At 44.3% G+C, this 17,345-nt stretch overlaps 1 protein-coding gene across 1 annotated transcript; it reads left to right on the plus strand.

Annotated features, from left to right (window-relative positions):
* Window positions 1-252: 252 nt before the first annotated feature.
* On the plus strand, window positions 253-15,795 carry AQP3 (aquaporin 3 (Gill blood group)). Its single transcript, XM_062600150.1, has 6 exons — window positions 253-442; window positions 10,365-10,491; window positions 10,659-10,796; window positions 11,887-12,005; window positions 13,202-13,419; window positions 14,124-15,795. Exons 1-6 carry the CDS (start codon window positions 335-337, stop codon window positions 14,290-14,292), a joined length of 879 nt encoding a protein of 292 aa, XP_062456134.1. The 5' UTR covers window positions 253-334; the 3' UTR covers window positions 14,293-15,795.
* Window positions 15,796-17,345: the final 1,550 nt, after the last annotated feature.

The raw sequence follows: 17,345 nt of genomic DNA on the forward strand, positions 1-17,345 counted from the left end.
GAAAACAGCAGGAGTTAAGCATGGACATCTTTGCCCCATTCTTTTAGCTCCTCTGAAGGGTACTTCTGAGCCTCCCAAATCTTTCACTCACCTGTGTGAGCAACCAAGAAAATGAAGAAAACCGCCTACTCTGTCCTATGCTGAAAAGGAGGGGAAAAAAAGAAAAAGTAGTTGGTTTTGAAGAGGGTGGAAGGGGTGTGGTTACTCAGGAGGTGTGTCAGGCATCCTGAACTTATTTATAAGCAAAGGCAGCTGTGCTAGGGGAGAAACTCTTGCTGTGTTTTTGTTAGCTGCTTCTTTTCCCTGACACAGCTTGAGAGGCACCTTTACTGCAATGGGAAGGCAAAAGGATGCTCTTGCTAGTATTGGGGGGTACCTGAGAGTCAGAAATAAACTAGTCCGGCAAGCACTGGCTGAGTGCCTGGGGACGCTGATTCTGGTGGTAAGTCTACATCGGGGTGCTTGGGTGTTCTCTAAGAGCTGAATGTAGAGGCAACTTGTCCTGGCAAAGGAGCTGAGCTGATGCTGGAGTTTGCACTGGGGTGAACCTGGCTCCAGTGCAACCTGCCACATGGAGTCTAGAGCAGCAGAAGTCTCCTTATCTGCAGGAAATGGCTAGTGGAAGTTGCCAAAGGGTGTGTGTTAGGATTGCTCATGAGGGGTGGGCTTCATGGGTGTTTGGGGGCTCTGGTTCTGCTGCAAAGCACAGGGAGTAAAGCAGCTTCTGTATAGGCAGCAAGTGTTGCTAGAAGTCATGCAAAGCTTTTTCTTCCCTGCCCTAGAGTATTTCTTCATGCTAAAATACCATCAGCGTTATCACCTGGCTGGTAAAGGCTTTTCCCCCACTTTGTTTGATGGGATGTAAGGAACAAAGTAAGGTGGATCTTATGTTGATATCTGTATAAGTGATTTAATTTATTCTGAGTTGTCCTTGGCTTGCTTAGAAGCCCAAGGCAGACATGAATGACTAGAATGCTTGGGGAGAGGGGTGCATGAGAAGCAAATATTGCTGTAGCAAACCTGGGATAGGTCATCTAGCTTTGCGCATTGCATTTGAAAATGTAAGACTGCCTGACACATGCAAGTGATGGTTGTGGGGTCTGGTGTGCTGATACTGCAGCAGAAATAAGTTGGTGTTTGCACAGTGAGTATCTGAAAGTTTGTCTAAAGTGGTTTAAATCCAGAGCAATGCTAAAGGCTGCAGTTACTGTGACTTCACACCACCTTGTAACTGATGCCAGCATTGTTGGGGAAAGCTGCGAGTCTCTTGCTATCCAAGCTAATACACTGGAGAAACCAGGCAAGCCTTTAGCCCCGTGCATTTGAGATTTCAGAAGGGTTGTGACCCCTCCAAAAATGTGATTCTTCCTTCCAGTTGTATTATTTGGTATAACAGAAATTAGTTCTCCCTAGAACTTTGCCTCTCCCAGGCAGAGAGAAACCAGGAGCTGCTCAAAGTGCTGGGGAAGATTTTGTTTAAAATACAACCACCCTCCGAAAGGAGAGTAGTAGCAGGTGCCTTCAAGCCAGGACAGCCTGCACTAGCAAAAGTGAGTAGGAGGAAGTGGGAGCACCATGCCTGCACCCCTTTAAATTGGGTGTATGTGTGTAAGAGCAGATCTCCCTCCCTGCTCAGGGCTTCCTGAGCTGGGGGCTGCGATGAAGCTGTAGACAAAGAGAAACAAAGAAAATGCTGGGTTTAGCAACTCTCAACTCTGTCTCAATGAGCTTCCAAAATCGACCTGGGATCTCCTGCAGCTTCCCAACATCTGAAGCAGATGGAGGCCATTGGAGGGGAAGATGAGGTGGGCTTGAAGGAGAACTGGGGAAGTCTCAGACATGGTGAACATCTGGTTACCAGCAGGGGGTAAATCTGGGGTATACATAGAGCACAGTGGGTTCTAGAGCAGGGAGCTGCAGTATCACTCTGCTATGTGTTTTAACTCATTTCCGCCTTGGAGCTGGTCTGAGTCTGTTCTTCTTTTAATGAAGTGACACTTTTTCATTTATTTTACTAAAAAGTCTACTTCCCTCCACCCACTCCCTGCTTGGATTCCTCTACATTTCTTTATTATATGTATGGAACAAAAAGCTTGAAACTGAGTTTTTTTGCCCCCCTCCCCCCCCCCCCAACACACACACAACTTTACTTTCCTACTACGCCTAGGTGGTAGTTTTAACTGAAGGATCCCTAGATGGAGATATTCTGATTCTGCCTGGGGGAAATTGACCATTTACATCCTGCACAAGCCTGTGTCTCCTGAGCTGACTGTGAATGCATTTAGCTACATTTGAGTCTGGTAAACATCTGTTATGGGCTTCAGACAGTAAAATACCTATGGAAGCCATGAGGTCCACAAAGTTATCCTCATGAAAGACTGAGGTGTTTGTGTTGACTGAACGTGACGAGATCTAGAAAAGAATAATACTGGGAACAGGTAGATTGGTGTGGTTTGTGCTGAAATCGACTTCCTGAACCTGAAGGGGGAGAGACACCGTTTGTTTAAAGCTTGCAGCTCACTTAATTTCACTGTGTAATGTAAAACTTGTCCCACTGTGGACATTGGCATGGCTTCAGTCTTGCCATTAGCTGTCTCTTCCCCTCCACCCCTTGCTTAAATAACAACTGCAGCTCTCAGACTCTTCTTTCTGTTCCTCAGGTAGCAAAACCATTTCAGACCACTAAAAGGCCAGAGTCTTTGCCTGCAAGAAATAACCTTAGGGTTTTTTAATTAAAAAACAAAGGAAGCAGAATCCTACCTAAAACAAAATAGTGCCTCTTTTTAAGATAAGGAAAGTCCAACTAAGGCAGCCAAGTCCTGCATAGCATGGAGGCAAAGCATTCTTGACTTGTATATTGCTTTCAGTTTGTACAACACCTCATGCAACATAGCTCTAGTCTACAATTAGCATCCTCACTGTTACAGCAATAGTAACTCTGATTTAACATTTCCTTTGATTAAGACTTTCCTTCCCCTCCCCTGCCCTCTCCCCCTAAAGAAAAAAAAAAAAAAGTACTTTGAATGGTATATTAGCCTTGAACTTTATGCCTAAGTTGGAAGCACCACTTACTGGCAATAGTTAAGCAATGCAAACACTGAAGGCATTTTCCAAGTCACTTGCTGTTTGTGTTATTACTGTAGCAACTCATTAAAGTGAGATTTCCAGTGGCAGGCCTCTGCACCTTCCTTAAAGGCTTGATTTGTTGCCTTGCCCTCTTGGCTTGAAATAACAGAGCTGACTCTGTTCAGTTGCTACTTGTGAGAGGTCACTCAAATTTCCAAGTTGGACTAATTGCAATTCACTGCTGTTTAGGCATCAAGAATGAGGAACATACAGCATAACAATACATTTTTTTTCCTCCTGTTGGGGCTTTCTTGGCTTTGTGGCTAGATGGGAACTCTTCAATTATGAGTGTGCTGCAGACCCAGAAGCCAAAGTGGCAAAGAGGCTAAGGTGATCAAATTGAAAGGAGCCTCATTTAACTTCTGGCACTGCAGAGCCCGGAGTCTCTGCTTATCCTATGGCAGGGTGGTGTGGTAGTTCCTGTGATTGCTGGTTGCTTTCTGTTTTTTTTTTTTTTCCCTCAAACCAGGTTGGCACACTTGAATGCATCTTTTTGCTTTGTTAATGTTTTGCTAGAGTTTTAAGAGGGGCTGGAAATCTTTCTATAGGAAGTGTGTTGAGCTCCACTGATCCTTCCTGCAGAGCCTGTGCACGGAAACTGGGACTGGACATATGGAACCTTCCTAGCAACTTCCAGCAGAGGAGCTTGAAGTGCTTCATAAACTCTGGCAAGAACTGTCCCTTGTTGCGGTCCCTGTGCAGGAGAAGGAAGATTTCTCCTCCCTACAAACAAGAGAGTTCAGGCACCAAGACTTGCCCTTGGTGGGGATATAGCTTTCCCCTAGCAGTGTCCAACTCTAACTAAAACCTCATTGTGAGTCTGGTTTTTTCTGAAGGCTTAAGCCTACTGACCTGAGCAACCTGAGCATTTTTTTTTAACTTTCTATGAATTAATGGAGAATAAGTGGTCTTGCTTCAATGACTGGGGGGAGGTGAGACTAAAACAGTGAACTCTCTAATGTCCCAATTCCTCTGCTGATAGTTGCTCATGCTGAGATCCATTTGTCTGTCCAGCTTTGTGTAGTTGTGGCATGTGATGTATGCATGGCACAACTTCCCTTAGACCCTCTTATCTCAAGTCCTGCAGTCCTGCCTGGTTCTGAGACAGGCTGTCTGTGCAGAAAGAGCAGTAACATATAGGCTGTCTGTCTTTTCCCTTTCTTGTAAGGCTATTTCTGCACTTGCTGACTCCAGGTATGCTGGAGCAGAAGTCGGACTGAGATCTCTTTTGCTTTGCAAACTGTGAATGTGTAGCAGTCTGTTCATTTAAGAGATGGACACTTTAAGGGCAAAAATGAGTGTCCTGGCTGCCTGAACTCAGCTAGTAGAGGTTGTCCCAGCCATGCTAGTTGGAATGGAGGAAGATATGCTGCTTGAACAGAAATGGGAATTGGGACAGATTCATCTTCAGATCTACCCAGAAGGGCCTTTCTCCTTGGGGGAGGGAAGCAAGAGGCTGTGGTGGTGCTTAGCCAGGGTCCTTGAATGCTGGAGAGAATGTTTGTAGTGTTGTGAACAGTTCCTTGCTTTGAGCTGAGGGAAGGCGTCGGAAGGGTATTTGGACAGACTGTAAAGTGATAGTCCTCTGTCCTGTCTCCCCCAGCCTTCCTATTTGAAGGAGCTGTAGGATAGTCCTAAATTTTGCTGATACGAAGAGAGAGTCATTGCATGTGTGTGTTTGCTGTCATCAATAGCTCATGGTTTCTTCTTTCAGACTATCCTCATAGCTCAACTGCCCAGCCCCCATTACTGCTGTTTTGGCATCTTTCCTGCTAACTGGTCTGACAGCAGCTAGGTCTGAACAGCCTTTTCCATTCACTGATGTGATTAGGGTAGATTTATAGACGGCTCCTTGCCTAATCCCGGGTTTATTTGCTGGCTAAAGTTGTAACGCAGGTAATAACATTCCTCCTAAAGTGCTGGCAGAATGTTCCCATTTTGATTTAGAGATCAGTCTGTCTGAAGTTCAACAGCAAATGTATCCAAGCCTTTTGTTTTGCACCCTAAGGTGTGAAAAAGCCCCAATAAAAAAGAAGGCAAGTGAGAGAGCAAACCTGGCTGTTATGCAGGAGAGTGCTGGCACTTACCTTCCTCCTGGTTTCATGTACAGAGCTGTTTTTCTCAAAATACTTAAAAACTCACATGGCCTCTTTATCTTTTTCATTTTTTTTCCTTCCACCTCCAATGTTCTTTCCTACCAGCCTTCACTAACTTTAACTTTCTTGTCTCCAGCCTTCTCTACTGGGGGCAGAGGGGACAGGATGTGTCCACCTTGGGTAACAAAGCCAGGTGGCCTGTCTCCAAACCTGTAGTGGAGACATGGAGCTTAATTTTCCCCAAGTATGCAGTAATGCTCAGCACCTTGCCACCTTTCTGTTCTTCTACTGCTGCATCTGGCTGTTCCTCTTGTGCAGGCTCTGGATTTTTCTGCCCCTTCACTAAGACAGTTAAACTTGCTAATTCTGCAGAAAATGGTGGGTGAGTTGTGGGGCTTTTCTCCCATATTAGTTTTCTGCCATGCAAGAAGTTGAATTGGTTCATGGGGGGAGAGGGTTGAGAACCCTCCCTGTCTGCAGGGTAAGGCCGATCAGCTCAAACCAGTACAATGAAATCAGGGGGCAGGTTTCTGTTAATGTGGTTAATGGGTGTGTTGCCTTCACCTCAATTCTTGAAAGAGTAACTTTAATACATTAGAGTGATGTTCTGTTACAATCACTTTATTAGTACTTTAAAACCATTTTTGAACTCGTCGAGTGGGCCATAGGGGTGTAATGCAATTGCTGTACACCCTGTCATGTGACTTGAACCCTGGATTTCTGTTGGTTGAGGTATTTTTTCTGATAATGTGAAAATAATATATTGGAGGTAAACCCTTTAAATCAAGAGCTGAAGGAGTATCTATCTTGTGGGTGTGAACCACTGTCTCCTGAATGCAGTGGGGTGATGTTGACTGAGAGCTTTCACATTGATTACATAGACTTAAAAGCCATACCTCTTTTTAAAATTAAACATTTTTTTTATCACCTCCTTGGCCTTTGGACTCAAGCTAGCTGCTCCTAAACTCTTCTCTGCAAGCACTGGAGAAGAAAGACACTTTAAAAATGGATACTGAGTGTCTTCTGTCTTGTATGGTCTGGGAAAGGCAACTGAAGGAAAATGCAGCAAATAGTGAAAGACTCGTGATTAAAAACTGTTATAGCTACTAACATAGCAAAACATCAGCACCTGGCAAGGCAAGGACTTGGAAAAGTGGGTCATAATTAAATCTACCAGAGGAGGATATAAATCTGTTTAGAAGGTCTATTCCCTTGAGTATGACAGTACATGCTCATGATACGTGGCCCAGGCTTCAATATCTCTAAGTGATGGGGAGTGCTCTCAAAAGATCACAACAAAAGGGAGGAAAAAAAAAATCAGAGTTGTGAGATTAATTCTGCTCAGCCTTATAGAGGAAAGTCAGTGTTATTTGCCCTGAGCACACTCTACATCAGTGGAGAGAAATGGGACCTTTCACTGAGCCATCTGACCTGACCTAGATTCCCATCTTGGGAGAAAGGCTTCCCTTCCTCATGTTGCTATTTCTCTCCATTGAGCGTGAAGAGAATCCAAGATGACCAGCTCAGACTTTTCATGCGACTCAGATATCTAAAAGCAGAAAAAATGAATCTTATTCCACGCAAACATATATTTTACATATATGTGATGATAGCAGCTGTAACTACTGCATTTGTAAATACAACTGCCAGAATGGTTTCTTTCCAAACAAAGCAACTGCTTGGTGCAATTCACTGACAAGGTTACTCCTACATCTGACTGACTTGTAAAAGCATACTGCTGGTTACATCTTAGCTCTACTGACTTACACCTGATGGAGAAATGGATCTCCATTTTAGAAGCTATAATATCAAACCACATGCCACAAAAGCTTGGGTGAGCATGATTTGAAAGGTCAAACATCATGGATGGATGCAGTGTACAACAGTGTGTACATGCCTAATGGACTCTGCTGGCACAGGGTGGAACTGCGCACACACGTATCAAGCTTGTCCCTAAATATCACCTTATTTTTTATCTACTGAGGGTTAGATTTTCCACTGTTATGCTGAATTAATCCAAATAGTGCTTAGGGCTTATCTGATAAGTATTTGTAATGCTCCTGTGGAGCAGCTCTGGTGTTTTTTTCCATGGCCCATAGACTCTTCTGAGGAAAAGCTGGAGAGCTATTACCAGGTGTAGGATGAGGGGAGGAGAGGAGGACAGGGAATAACTTGGGAAATGGCAGCACTGGAATTTCTTTAGCTTAAGGGGAGACTTCTGTGGATGTATGAGATGGAAGTCTTTACTGCAACCAAAACATGTGGCTAGTGAGCCAACCACCATCCACTTGCAGAACTGCCAGTTCTTTTAGAGTGAATAATACAAATACCTACTTCAATAGGAAGAACTTCGAGCCAATTGTGCTGAACTCAAATGTCCAATGGAGCCTTTTGTGTGCCTGTCCCTTCCCTGGTCATGCCAACAGGCTGTGTGGCCTTGTAAGGGAACACCACAGCCAAATACTGTCCAAACCTCTGTCTAAAGCAAGCTGGGGCTCATCTGGGGTCAGAAAAGGAACAGATGTCACCCTGGACATTATCCAGTGTTTACTTCCTCAATAGGAATTATCCTTTCCTTGGTTTGGGCATGGCTGGGAATTATGGCTCTCTGCTGCAAAGCAGACAAGGCTTGTCTTTTCTACCTTTGTATGTGAGTCGTCTTTGCTGTGGTTTCTCAGTTAGGCAGCTCAGGGTTAGGTTTCTTAATCTGGCAGCTCAGGGTGCAGACATTGGGCTGTTCTGGCTGCACCCAGTAGAAAGTAGTGCTGGATGTCCCTTCTCATTTACAAACAAGTTCTACAGGTTTCTTTGTATTTTAATCCAAATGAGGCCCTGTGTTGTGGACCTGGCCTCCTGTCAAGAGGTGCCTGTGTACAGAGTGTCCATTTCATGAGTCAGCCTGCAGCCTACCTGACCACTCCTTTCCCAGCAGCCCGAGGACAGTGTTTGCTTTATTAGTAATTCATCAATTGTCAGGGGCATGGGAGGGGGTGAATTGGCTATGTTTTGGCTTTGCCCCGATCTGAACTGTACATTGCTCAATGAGCATGTCCAGTATTGGCAGGAGAGGTGAAGAGAGCCAGTCTAACATACCCAATGCTCGTTTGGTGATTTATCCACTAGGAGCAGCATGCCACCTCTGTGGCAATCGGGTAATCCTGGGATGATGGGGATTACAGAAGCAGAAAGTCTAGTTGGATGAGTAGCTGTGGGCACATGGTCAGAAGTAGTAAGGCAAGCCCTGAGCTCTATTTCTGAGCATCTCTGACCTGTGGGAGCAGGCTAGGACAAGCTGTTGTCTTTGAGTCATTCTTCTGGTTCAAGGATGCTCTTGGTACCTGATGATGAAATAATTCCTGGTGTAAAAAGAGAATCAGTTGAGGTAGTCAGTGGAAAATACAAGCACACAGGAGATCAGGATCAGGCCTCCTTGAGTTACGTGGTGGATAATGAAGAGACTGGCTAGTGGGAAGGCACCCAGCTGGAAGAGAGAAGGGCAGAACTGTCAGGGATGGACTGGGCTGGGTTGTTAAGGTGAGCATAGAAAGGATGTTTGGCAGCTTTTGGATGTAGTTGGGAAAGGAGCATTTGTTTGGCTCAAACATCTTTGAGCCTAAATACATGCCTACCATCAGCTACTAGGATACACCCCTTATCACCCAACAGAAACAATTTTCATTTCCCAAATTGTTTGCTGTATCTCTCTTCTGGGATAGAAGGCCAAACCTCTAGTTGCCTTGATGTGAGTTGTCTGGGGAGCTTGGATGAAAGCAATGAATTGCCAGCCACACAATGCATGTAATATGAAGTGTCTGTGCTTCTGACTGGGGACCTGCACATCTGGCTTTTGGACAGCAATAGCAGTCTTGTTTTGTTGGTCATACTGGTGTTTTATCCAATGAGTTTGTCCAAAGGAGCCACCTTCATAGGTGTGGGTGGGAATAAGGACTTCTGCTGTGGCTTTTTTTGGATAGCACCTGCACTGTGTTGGTACAGACAAGACAGGCCAGCTGTGTTGTCCTGTTCCAGTCCTACATGATTTTGTGATGGGAGGGATACAGCTGGTTTGGGGTCCTATTGGCTGTGGTCATTGTACCCACAGCAGGTTGTGAACTTTGGGGCTTAGACTATTGTCACTATCTCAGCTCAAGGAAGCAGCCCTAGTCCCTCACTCTCACTCCATCAGCCTGGGATGCTTGATAGAAGTAGTGTTCATCAATGCCAGGCTGAATATGGCTGCCTTCAGCTACTTTATTTTCAGGCATTAGCAGAGTTGTCCCCTGTCAATGCTGTTGCTTTTGTAAAGCTAACATCCCTAGATCCCTCATCTGAACAGTCACACTGTAATAGCCACATGTAGGGAACAGTGTGGCTAAGTTACGATGCTTCTTGCCTACCCTTAGCCACCACAAAATTAGATGTTTTAGTTGAAGTCCTCTCAGCCTCCTGTACATGGAAATGGCTGTGAACTGTGGGCTGATCTTGCTTTCAGTCTTAGCCCTTGTCTTGGTTCCTCCTGAAGAATGAGAGCAAGCCAGGAGCTAAATTTGCACAGTATCCCCTCTCCTTCCCTGCTGTCCCTATAGATAATACTAGGTGCTTTGACTAAAGGCTGAAGATGTGAAGGCTTTGAGCTAGGAAAGAGGTGAGAGCTTGGAGAGGGATGATGTGGAGAAGGTGAAGGAACAAGGTGAAGGCAGAGCCAAAAAGAGTCATCTTTAGCTGGTGATCAGGACATAAGTCACCCCGTGAGGAGAGCTGAGGGAATAGAAGGGGTCTCTCTGCAGAAAGCAGGAACTATCCAGAGAAGGGAAGGATTAAAGAAAGAATGGTAGATCCCTAGAGGATTTTGAAGACAAGAAGAAATTACTATCCAGATCCAAAACTGCAGAATTGCACAGTTGCTATTGTATTTTCCCTCCAAATACTGAAGATGTGCCCTCTAGCAAGAATGATGGTGGAAAAGTCCTCTAGCATAAGATACACAACAAAGCCTGTGATCTGGTGCTGACTGTGGCATCCCTGCCAAGGGGCTGGGATAGTACATGCAGATGTAAACAGAGCAGCTGTAGGTATCGGTGAGTAATTGGCCCTGATAGGAAATGTGGAGGCCAACTTCAATCCCTTTTTCTTTTCTCCTAGCTGTTTGGCTGCGGCTCTGTTGCACAGATCGTGCTCAGCAGAGGGTCTCATGGAGGCTTCCTGACTGTTAACCTGGCTTTTGGCTTTGCGGTGACGCTCGGCATTTTGATCTCAGGACAGATATCAGGTATGTTGCAGCTCTGCCTGGGCTGGATTTTAACAGTGAGAATTGTTACATAGGCCCAGATGGTTGTACCTTCTCTATGAAGCACTGGTATGGAAACCAGTGTTCCTTGGCTCATCTGAGACAAATTCTGCTTGTAAAAAATGCACTAACCTCAAACCTTTCTACAGGTGGACACTTGAACCCAGCTGTCACTTTTGCCATGTGCTTCTTGGCCCGGGAGCCCTGGATCAAGCTGCCAATTTATGCCCTGGCCCAAACACTGGGGGCTTTCCTAGGAGCTGGCATCGTCTTTGGGCTATACTTTGGTAAGTACAGAAACCTTGTGTGTGTTGGGACACAACAGGTGCTCTTCAAGAATGACTTTAGGAAGGCTGGCTCCCAGATCAGAGAAGTATTTCCTTGCAGAGCAGGAGAGTGGGCAAGGCTTTCTGGTTGTCATGGTAGTGATGGCTTCAAGCCTCCTCAAACCGATCTGAAGGCCAAGCAGCATAGTCAATGTGTCTTCATCCTTTAAGTAACAATCACTGTAAGATCAACCTCTGAATTGTCCCTCTAGTAGCTACTGACTGGATGAGAACAGGTCTTCCAGAGATGATGATGAAACACTTCTAGTGATGGAGATCTTGTGCCTGTTCTAGAGTCAATTTATCCTTCTTAGTTAACAACAAAAAAACCACACTGGACCTCTTCCGCATCTATTTCACATTAGCTTCCAGACAGCAGTAGCTTCCAACAGTTTTATCTGACCTTATTACGGTATTGGTTATATCTTGGAAGAGATCCTAAAAATCCAGTTACTCATACCTTTATTCTTTCTACACAGTGTTCCTAATCACAGGACAATATTCAGTGGCAACAACTAAACACTTCTTGATGTTTAGAAAAAAGTTTAATACTACTAATAAGCAAAGCTGTGCTGATGTAACCCTGAAACGTAAGCAAGTAAAAGCAGTCAGCATTTATCAATGTTCATGACTTAATGGGTGTTAGATCTAATCAGTGTTGCAGATAGACCCATAACAATATCTAGATGACTCCTGCAACTCCACTGGCACTCCCACCTTGGTGGGAATTAACACTGTGATTAGTGTTTCCTTTTGGGTGGGATGTAGCCCTTTGCTGGTGCCTGGCCTATAAGAAACACTAGGACAGGACTTTTGACTGAACCTGAGCCTGGTTGCCGAAGTGTTACGGTGGACCACATGCTGAGTTTTCCAAGTGGGCATTTTCTCTACAGCAACTGGTTTTGTATCATGTAGCAACAGCATGCTCAGAGGATTCTGTCTCAATAATCATAGGTCTATGGGGTATATGTTTTAGTCATCTACCAAGCAAGTGCCTCTCTTTGTATGATGCTAAATGACTGACCTCTTTCTCTTCTCTCCTCACCTCTAGATGCTATCTGGGCTTTTGGCAAAAACCAGCTGTATGTAACAGGAGAGAATGGTACTGCTGGTATCTTTGCCACGTACCCATCTGAGCATCTGAACATTGTGAATGGATTCTTTGACCAGGTAAGAAGGTGCTAGGGAAATACCAGCAACTGAAGAGGAATTTTTGGGGTGATTTTTGGGCCTCTTCCTTGGTTAGGGCAAAGAATTAATTTTATTTTAAGAGAAGACATCTAGAAAGTTTTAGAGCTGATATGAGTCCCTCACTAGCCAGTAGGGAGAGTAGAGTCCAGAAAGGAACCTTAGAGAGAGAGGATTGGTGTTAAATGGATTAAACAGTGGTACAATAGATTATACCTGGCAAGGATACTAGTGAAAAGACATCACTGCTCTTGTGAAAAGTGCCTTTTCTCATGCTATCAGACAATCCTATATTTTTGCCTCCATTCTGAAATAGCACCTCTGAGCAAGCCCCACCTAAGATTCAAATGCTGAGGAAGTGAATTGTGAATGGTGCAAGAATATCTGCACAGCAGGGCTGAATCAGTCTTGGACACACAGACTAGCCAAATCTGACAGTCTGGGCTTTGTTTCTGGGGTTTTGGGGATGATTCCCATGGCTTTTGCATGAATGAGCTTGAGCTGCTGCTCTAGGGTTTTCTCCCAATGATTTCTGATCTTCTGAGTCTTCCTCCCCCGCACACAAGGCAGGCTTCCTTTCATAAGGAAGAAGAGAACAAGACATCCTCATTATGGGCCTTTAGTCACTTTAGTCTCTTGGCAAAGTAGAAACTGTCTGACTTCACAAGGGATAAATCTGAAGTCTCAGCCTCTGAGGAGCTACAGTGTGAGAAAGGATGATTCTTCCTCACCCCCACTGTACCACTCCAGCTGCACAGGCCAAAGGTCAAGGGGATGTGGAGAGGTGGCTGCTGTTAGAGAAGACTGCCTCCCTTCTGAAGCTGCCACGAACTCCAAAGCCAACAGCAGATGCTCAGCTATAGCAGGATGGAAGTAGATTTGGGAAGGTGTCTTCAGCAGCTCTGGCTGTTCAAATGCCTATTCATAGCCCCTATCTGGGGGGGAAGGGGGAAGTGAGAGCTTGATCCAGTCTGTTGGCTGCCAGAAGTATGTTCTGTTCTTCTGTTCCCTAGTGGGTGCTCAGTCTATTGGGAGGTCTCATAATGCTGTGGATCGACTTAGTACTATTTTTTTCCCTCCAGAGGATGAGGTCTAAGCACACAGGACTTTGGAGGTGCTAACTCGGTTAAAAGATTCATGTGAATTAAATTGGTTTTTCTCTTCCTGCTTTGTCCTAGTTCATTGGCACTGCCTCCCTGATTGTTTGTGTCTTGGCTATTGTGGATCCCTACAACAACCCTGTCCCCATAGGGCTGGAAGCTTTCACAATTGGCTTTGTTGTTCTTGTTATTGGAACCTCCATGGGCTTCAACTCTGGCTACGCTGTCAACCCTGCCAGGGACTTCGGGCCTCGTCTCTTCACAGCCATTGCTGGCTGGGGCTCTGAGGTATTCTGGTAAGTGTTTAACTGTAAAAAGCTTGTGGCCGCAAAAGTGGTAGTGGTGAAATAACGAGCCTAAGTAGATGACACTTCTGGCATGATAGAGAGTCTTAGAACCCATGAGGTATCTCTGGATATTATAAAAATCTTTATAAGACACCGACTGCTCTGTTTCTTTTTTCTTTTCTTTAGAAATTACAGAAGCAGGGCAGTTTCCAGCTTTACTATCCAGGAAGATACCTAAGAGGATTCGTGAGAAGTTCAGGTTCACCTTCAGCATGAGCTTTTTGAAATTGCCTGTAGTTCTTGAGTTATAGTGAATGCAGGAAGCTAGTCAGACTTGGGTTTTGTTCCTGTTGTAGATCAAAGGAGCTATGAGCAGTTCAGACTGCTTGCTGTCAAGGGATGCTCTGCCACAGGCTGTGGAAGGGAATTGAATGTATCTGACTTAGGTACTACAACAGCTTTTCTTCCATCTTGGTTAAGAGACGATCTGGATCCTAGAAGCAGCTGTTTTGAATTGCTTGTCACTTGAACTTGCAAAAAGGGCAACATCTATCCTCAGTGTTGCTATGGATACTCAAGGGCTGTTGTCTTTTTCAAATCAATGGTGATGTTTGGAGATGACCAGATCTTACCTTATTCCAGCTCCAAACACAAGTATCCTAATGCCTAAGCTGCGGTTCATCTCATGCATTTTTTTGTTTTTTGTTTTCCAGGACTGGTAAGCAGTGGTGGTGGGTCCCAGTTGTTGCTCCTCTGCTTGGTGCCATTGGAGGAGTGATAGTCTATCAGCTGATGATTGGATGTCATGATGAGCCTTCTCCACCTGCCTCTGAACAGGAAACAGTCAAGTTGGCTAATGTGAAGCACGGGGAAAGGGTCTGAGAAAGCTGCCACTTAGGACTGGCAGACATGTTACTCAGGACTACAGTCAGAAAAGAGGAGAAAGGAGTCAAGGAGAGCTTTAAGAACAACAGGAAGAAATTTTGTTTTTCTTTCCCTCCTTCTTCCCCCCCCCCACCCCCCAATCCCATTTTGAGATATTCTAGCCTAGTTTCTCTGTACAGACCTGATGCATTTTCTTTAGACATTTTTCCTGTGAGCCATTCTCCAAATGCAAAGATATCATGTAATCCTTTCCTAGTAAAAGGGGGTTGAGGATTGTAGGAATCTAAAGAGCTGGGCGTTGCTGTCCAGTACCTCCAATTCAGGTTGGGCATTCAGCATCTGCAGCTCTCCTGGGCTATGTTGCTGGCCTAGTGGGTTAACTTGGCAAATCATTTCCCTCCAAGTCTGTGTTCCCATCTGCAAGGTGAGAATGGTGCAAAATGTAAATTGCTTTGCCAGCTTAGAATGGAGAATCTTACATTCTGGGGCGGGGAAGGGGGAAGGAATCAGTCTGTTTCCATGATGGATCAAATTCATGTTTGGTGTAGCTCTGAAGTCAATGACTTGACACTAGGAGTGAACTTGTCTAAAAGATTTTAATTGGCCAGACTTTTCTTGCCTCCCAGGAACTCCCAGAATATCATATAAGTCAGTTGATTCATAATCTTAGAGCAGAGAACGAGAATGCACTGGATTTTAACTTAATATTAAGACAAAATGTTTACAAACCACTGCATCCTGTTTTAATCACAATTTTTAATATTGTCAGGTCACAGAAGGTAACACACAATAAATCCGTGTTTTAGCCAGGGGCTAACCTGTTAAGAAAGTCTGGCTCCCTGTAGCAGCCTTTCTAATCAATCAGCTTTGTATATAAACTGCAATTAGCTAATAGCCAAGTTCCACTGAAAACATGGTGTCACTAAAGTTGTATGTGTTCATGTAAGTGTCACAAGTGTTTTTTGTTGGTTTTTTTTTATAGAGATACATAAATGTACTCCTTTAAAGCTGTTACTAAGCAGCTTTTGTTGGGGTGAGTTAATTTAAAGATTTGTGGGAACAGCCTATTTTCTGACAGCTTTGGGATAATGTTGGATTTTCCTGAGACTGCTGAAGGTTATGGTATTGTGCTCTTGGAGCATCCTGGTTTCTACCTTGCAGAGTTACTAGGGTAGCCCTGATACTTGTAGTTCTTCTATCACAGAATTTCTGTGGAGGTGCCAGGTGTTCAGGCACCTCCTGTACAGTGTTGTGAGGTTGGAGGATCCCTGGCTCTCCTGATGTTGTGTTACTACAGCATATTTGAAATGAGCAGTATCAGTTGTGAAAGAATCTGTGGGTCCCGTGGCAATGCCTTAGAAAAACTCTTTCAAAGCCTCCATTTGAAGCTATTTGTGCATTAAAAATACATAACTTTGTACACATTTCCAGACACTAAAATGATGTGTTCTTTTTTTGCCTTTTTTAAAAAAATAAAATGTCAATACTCGCACTTTATAATGTCTGTGTCGGATGTATTTTTTTTAAGTTGTCAGTAAACTTTGCCATGGAAAGGAAGTCATCTATAGCAATAGCTTCCTCCAGCCCTTTCCCTCTCTTGAGCCCATTGGAGCAAAGGAGACTTAACCCTTACAGGCAATACATCTACATTTATTTCTCCCTCTCCCCCCCCCCCCCCTTTCAGGGAGGCAAGTGAGAGGACATGGAGTAACTGTACAAAGGGCAAGATACAGGCTATCAGGAGGAGTGTCCTGTAGTTGGATACCTTGCTCTAAAGACAAAAGAAATGGGTCGGCATTTGTCCCTCATTCTTTCTACCATTCAGCCTACCTTATTATTATAGTCTTCCTGGAGTCAGTGTAGTTCTAGGACTGTGCAATCCTACTAGGCCTTCAGGGCATCTTCCAGCATCGCATCACCCTGCATATTCCACTAGTTACTTTTGTTGTGTGGGATAGTGAAAAGATGCATAGTCCTAAACCCAGCACTCAAAGAATTGCTAAAATAGCTTCCAGCCTGCATCTGCTGTAAATACAATTGCTGCTGCTCTTTGACTGATTTATGTCCTGCTTTGCTTTTCCCATATTAATTGTACTGCCTTCAGAATAACTCTACTTCCCATGTGGTGTCATATAGACACTTCAGTTCTGGATAAATGCAGTTTCCTGCAATTCATGAGCTAAAAGTCAAGTGAATTAGCAAAAAAGCTGCTGAGTTTGTTTTGCATGTTCTGTCTTTGGTAAACATGCTGATTTCTAACTCTTGAATGTTTATCCTTAAATCTGTTTAGAAGTCTTGTATATTATTGAGATCAACTAACATAGCTGTGAGATCACTTCCCATTTTCCTCAAAGACTGTTAATTTCTCTTCTACTCTTTAATCACATAGCATCTTTCACTGTTCTGATCAACGTATTAAAATTCTTGCTATTGACCTTATGACTTTAGACTCTTTGTACTCCCTACTTCCTCCCATTCCTTCTGCTTCCACCTGGGACATAGTAATTTCCTTTTCCATACCCTTGCCTTACTTTTGCTTAAATGTTCTGTTATTACATTGCAGTTTTAGTAAGGATAATACTCTAGCCAATTTTAAGTCAAATCTCAGTTTCTTTTATTTCAGCCACATCCCCACTGTGTCTTTGTACCTCTGGAGTCTGGAGAAGAGCTGGGAGCTGCTAGGTGGATTCATTGCCTGTGGGCAAGGGAAGGCTCAGACTAAGCTAGGGAGATTTCAGCCTCACCTTCAAGAGATGTCTGCCCCATATGAGGCATGACCAGGGCAGCTCTTTGCTAAACGTGTAGGAAGACCAGAGAGCAGTTTGGTATGCCAGGTTTGAGGTGATCTAGAGGTGTTAAAACATGTAGAGAGAAAGATAGGGTTAACTGCAGATGGCATTTTCCCTGGCAGCTGGCACTTTTAAACAGCTACAAGTTATGGTTCTGTTTGTTTTCAATTTAGCTGCCTACAGAGAATTTCTGGGCAAGTAATTCATCTGGCAGGCCCGTACATACTAAAAGAGATTTCTTCCTCCTCTTCCCCCCCCCCA

Source organism: Rhea pennata, chromosome Z (assembly GCF_028389875.1).
Source record: "Rhea pennata isolate bPtePen1 chromosome Z, bPtePen1.pri, whole genome shotgun sequence".
NCBI classification, from domain to species: domain Eukaryota; kingdom Metazoa; phylum Chordata; class Aves; order Rheiformes; family Rheidae; genus Rhea; species Rhea pennata.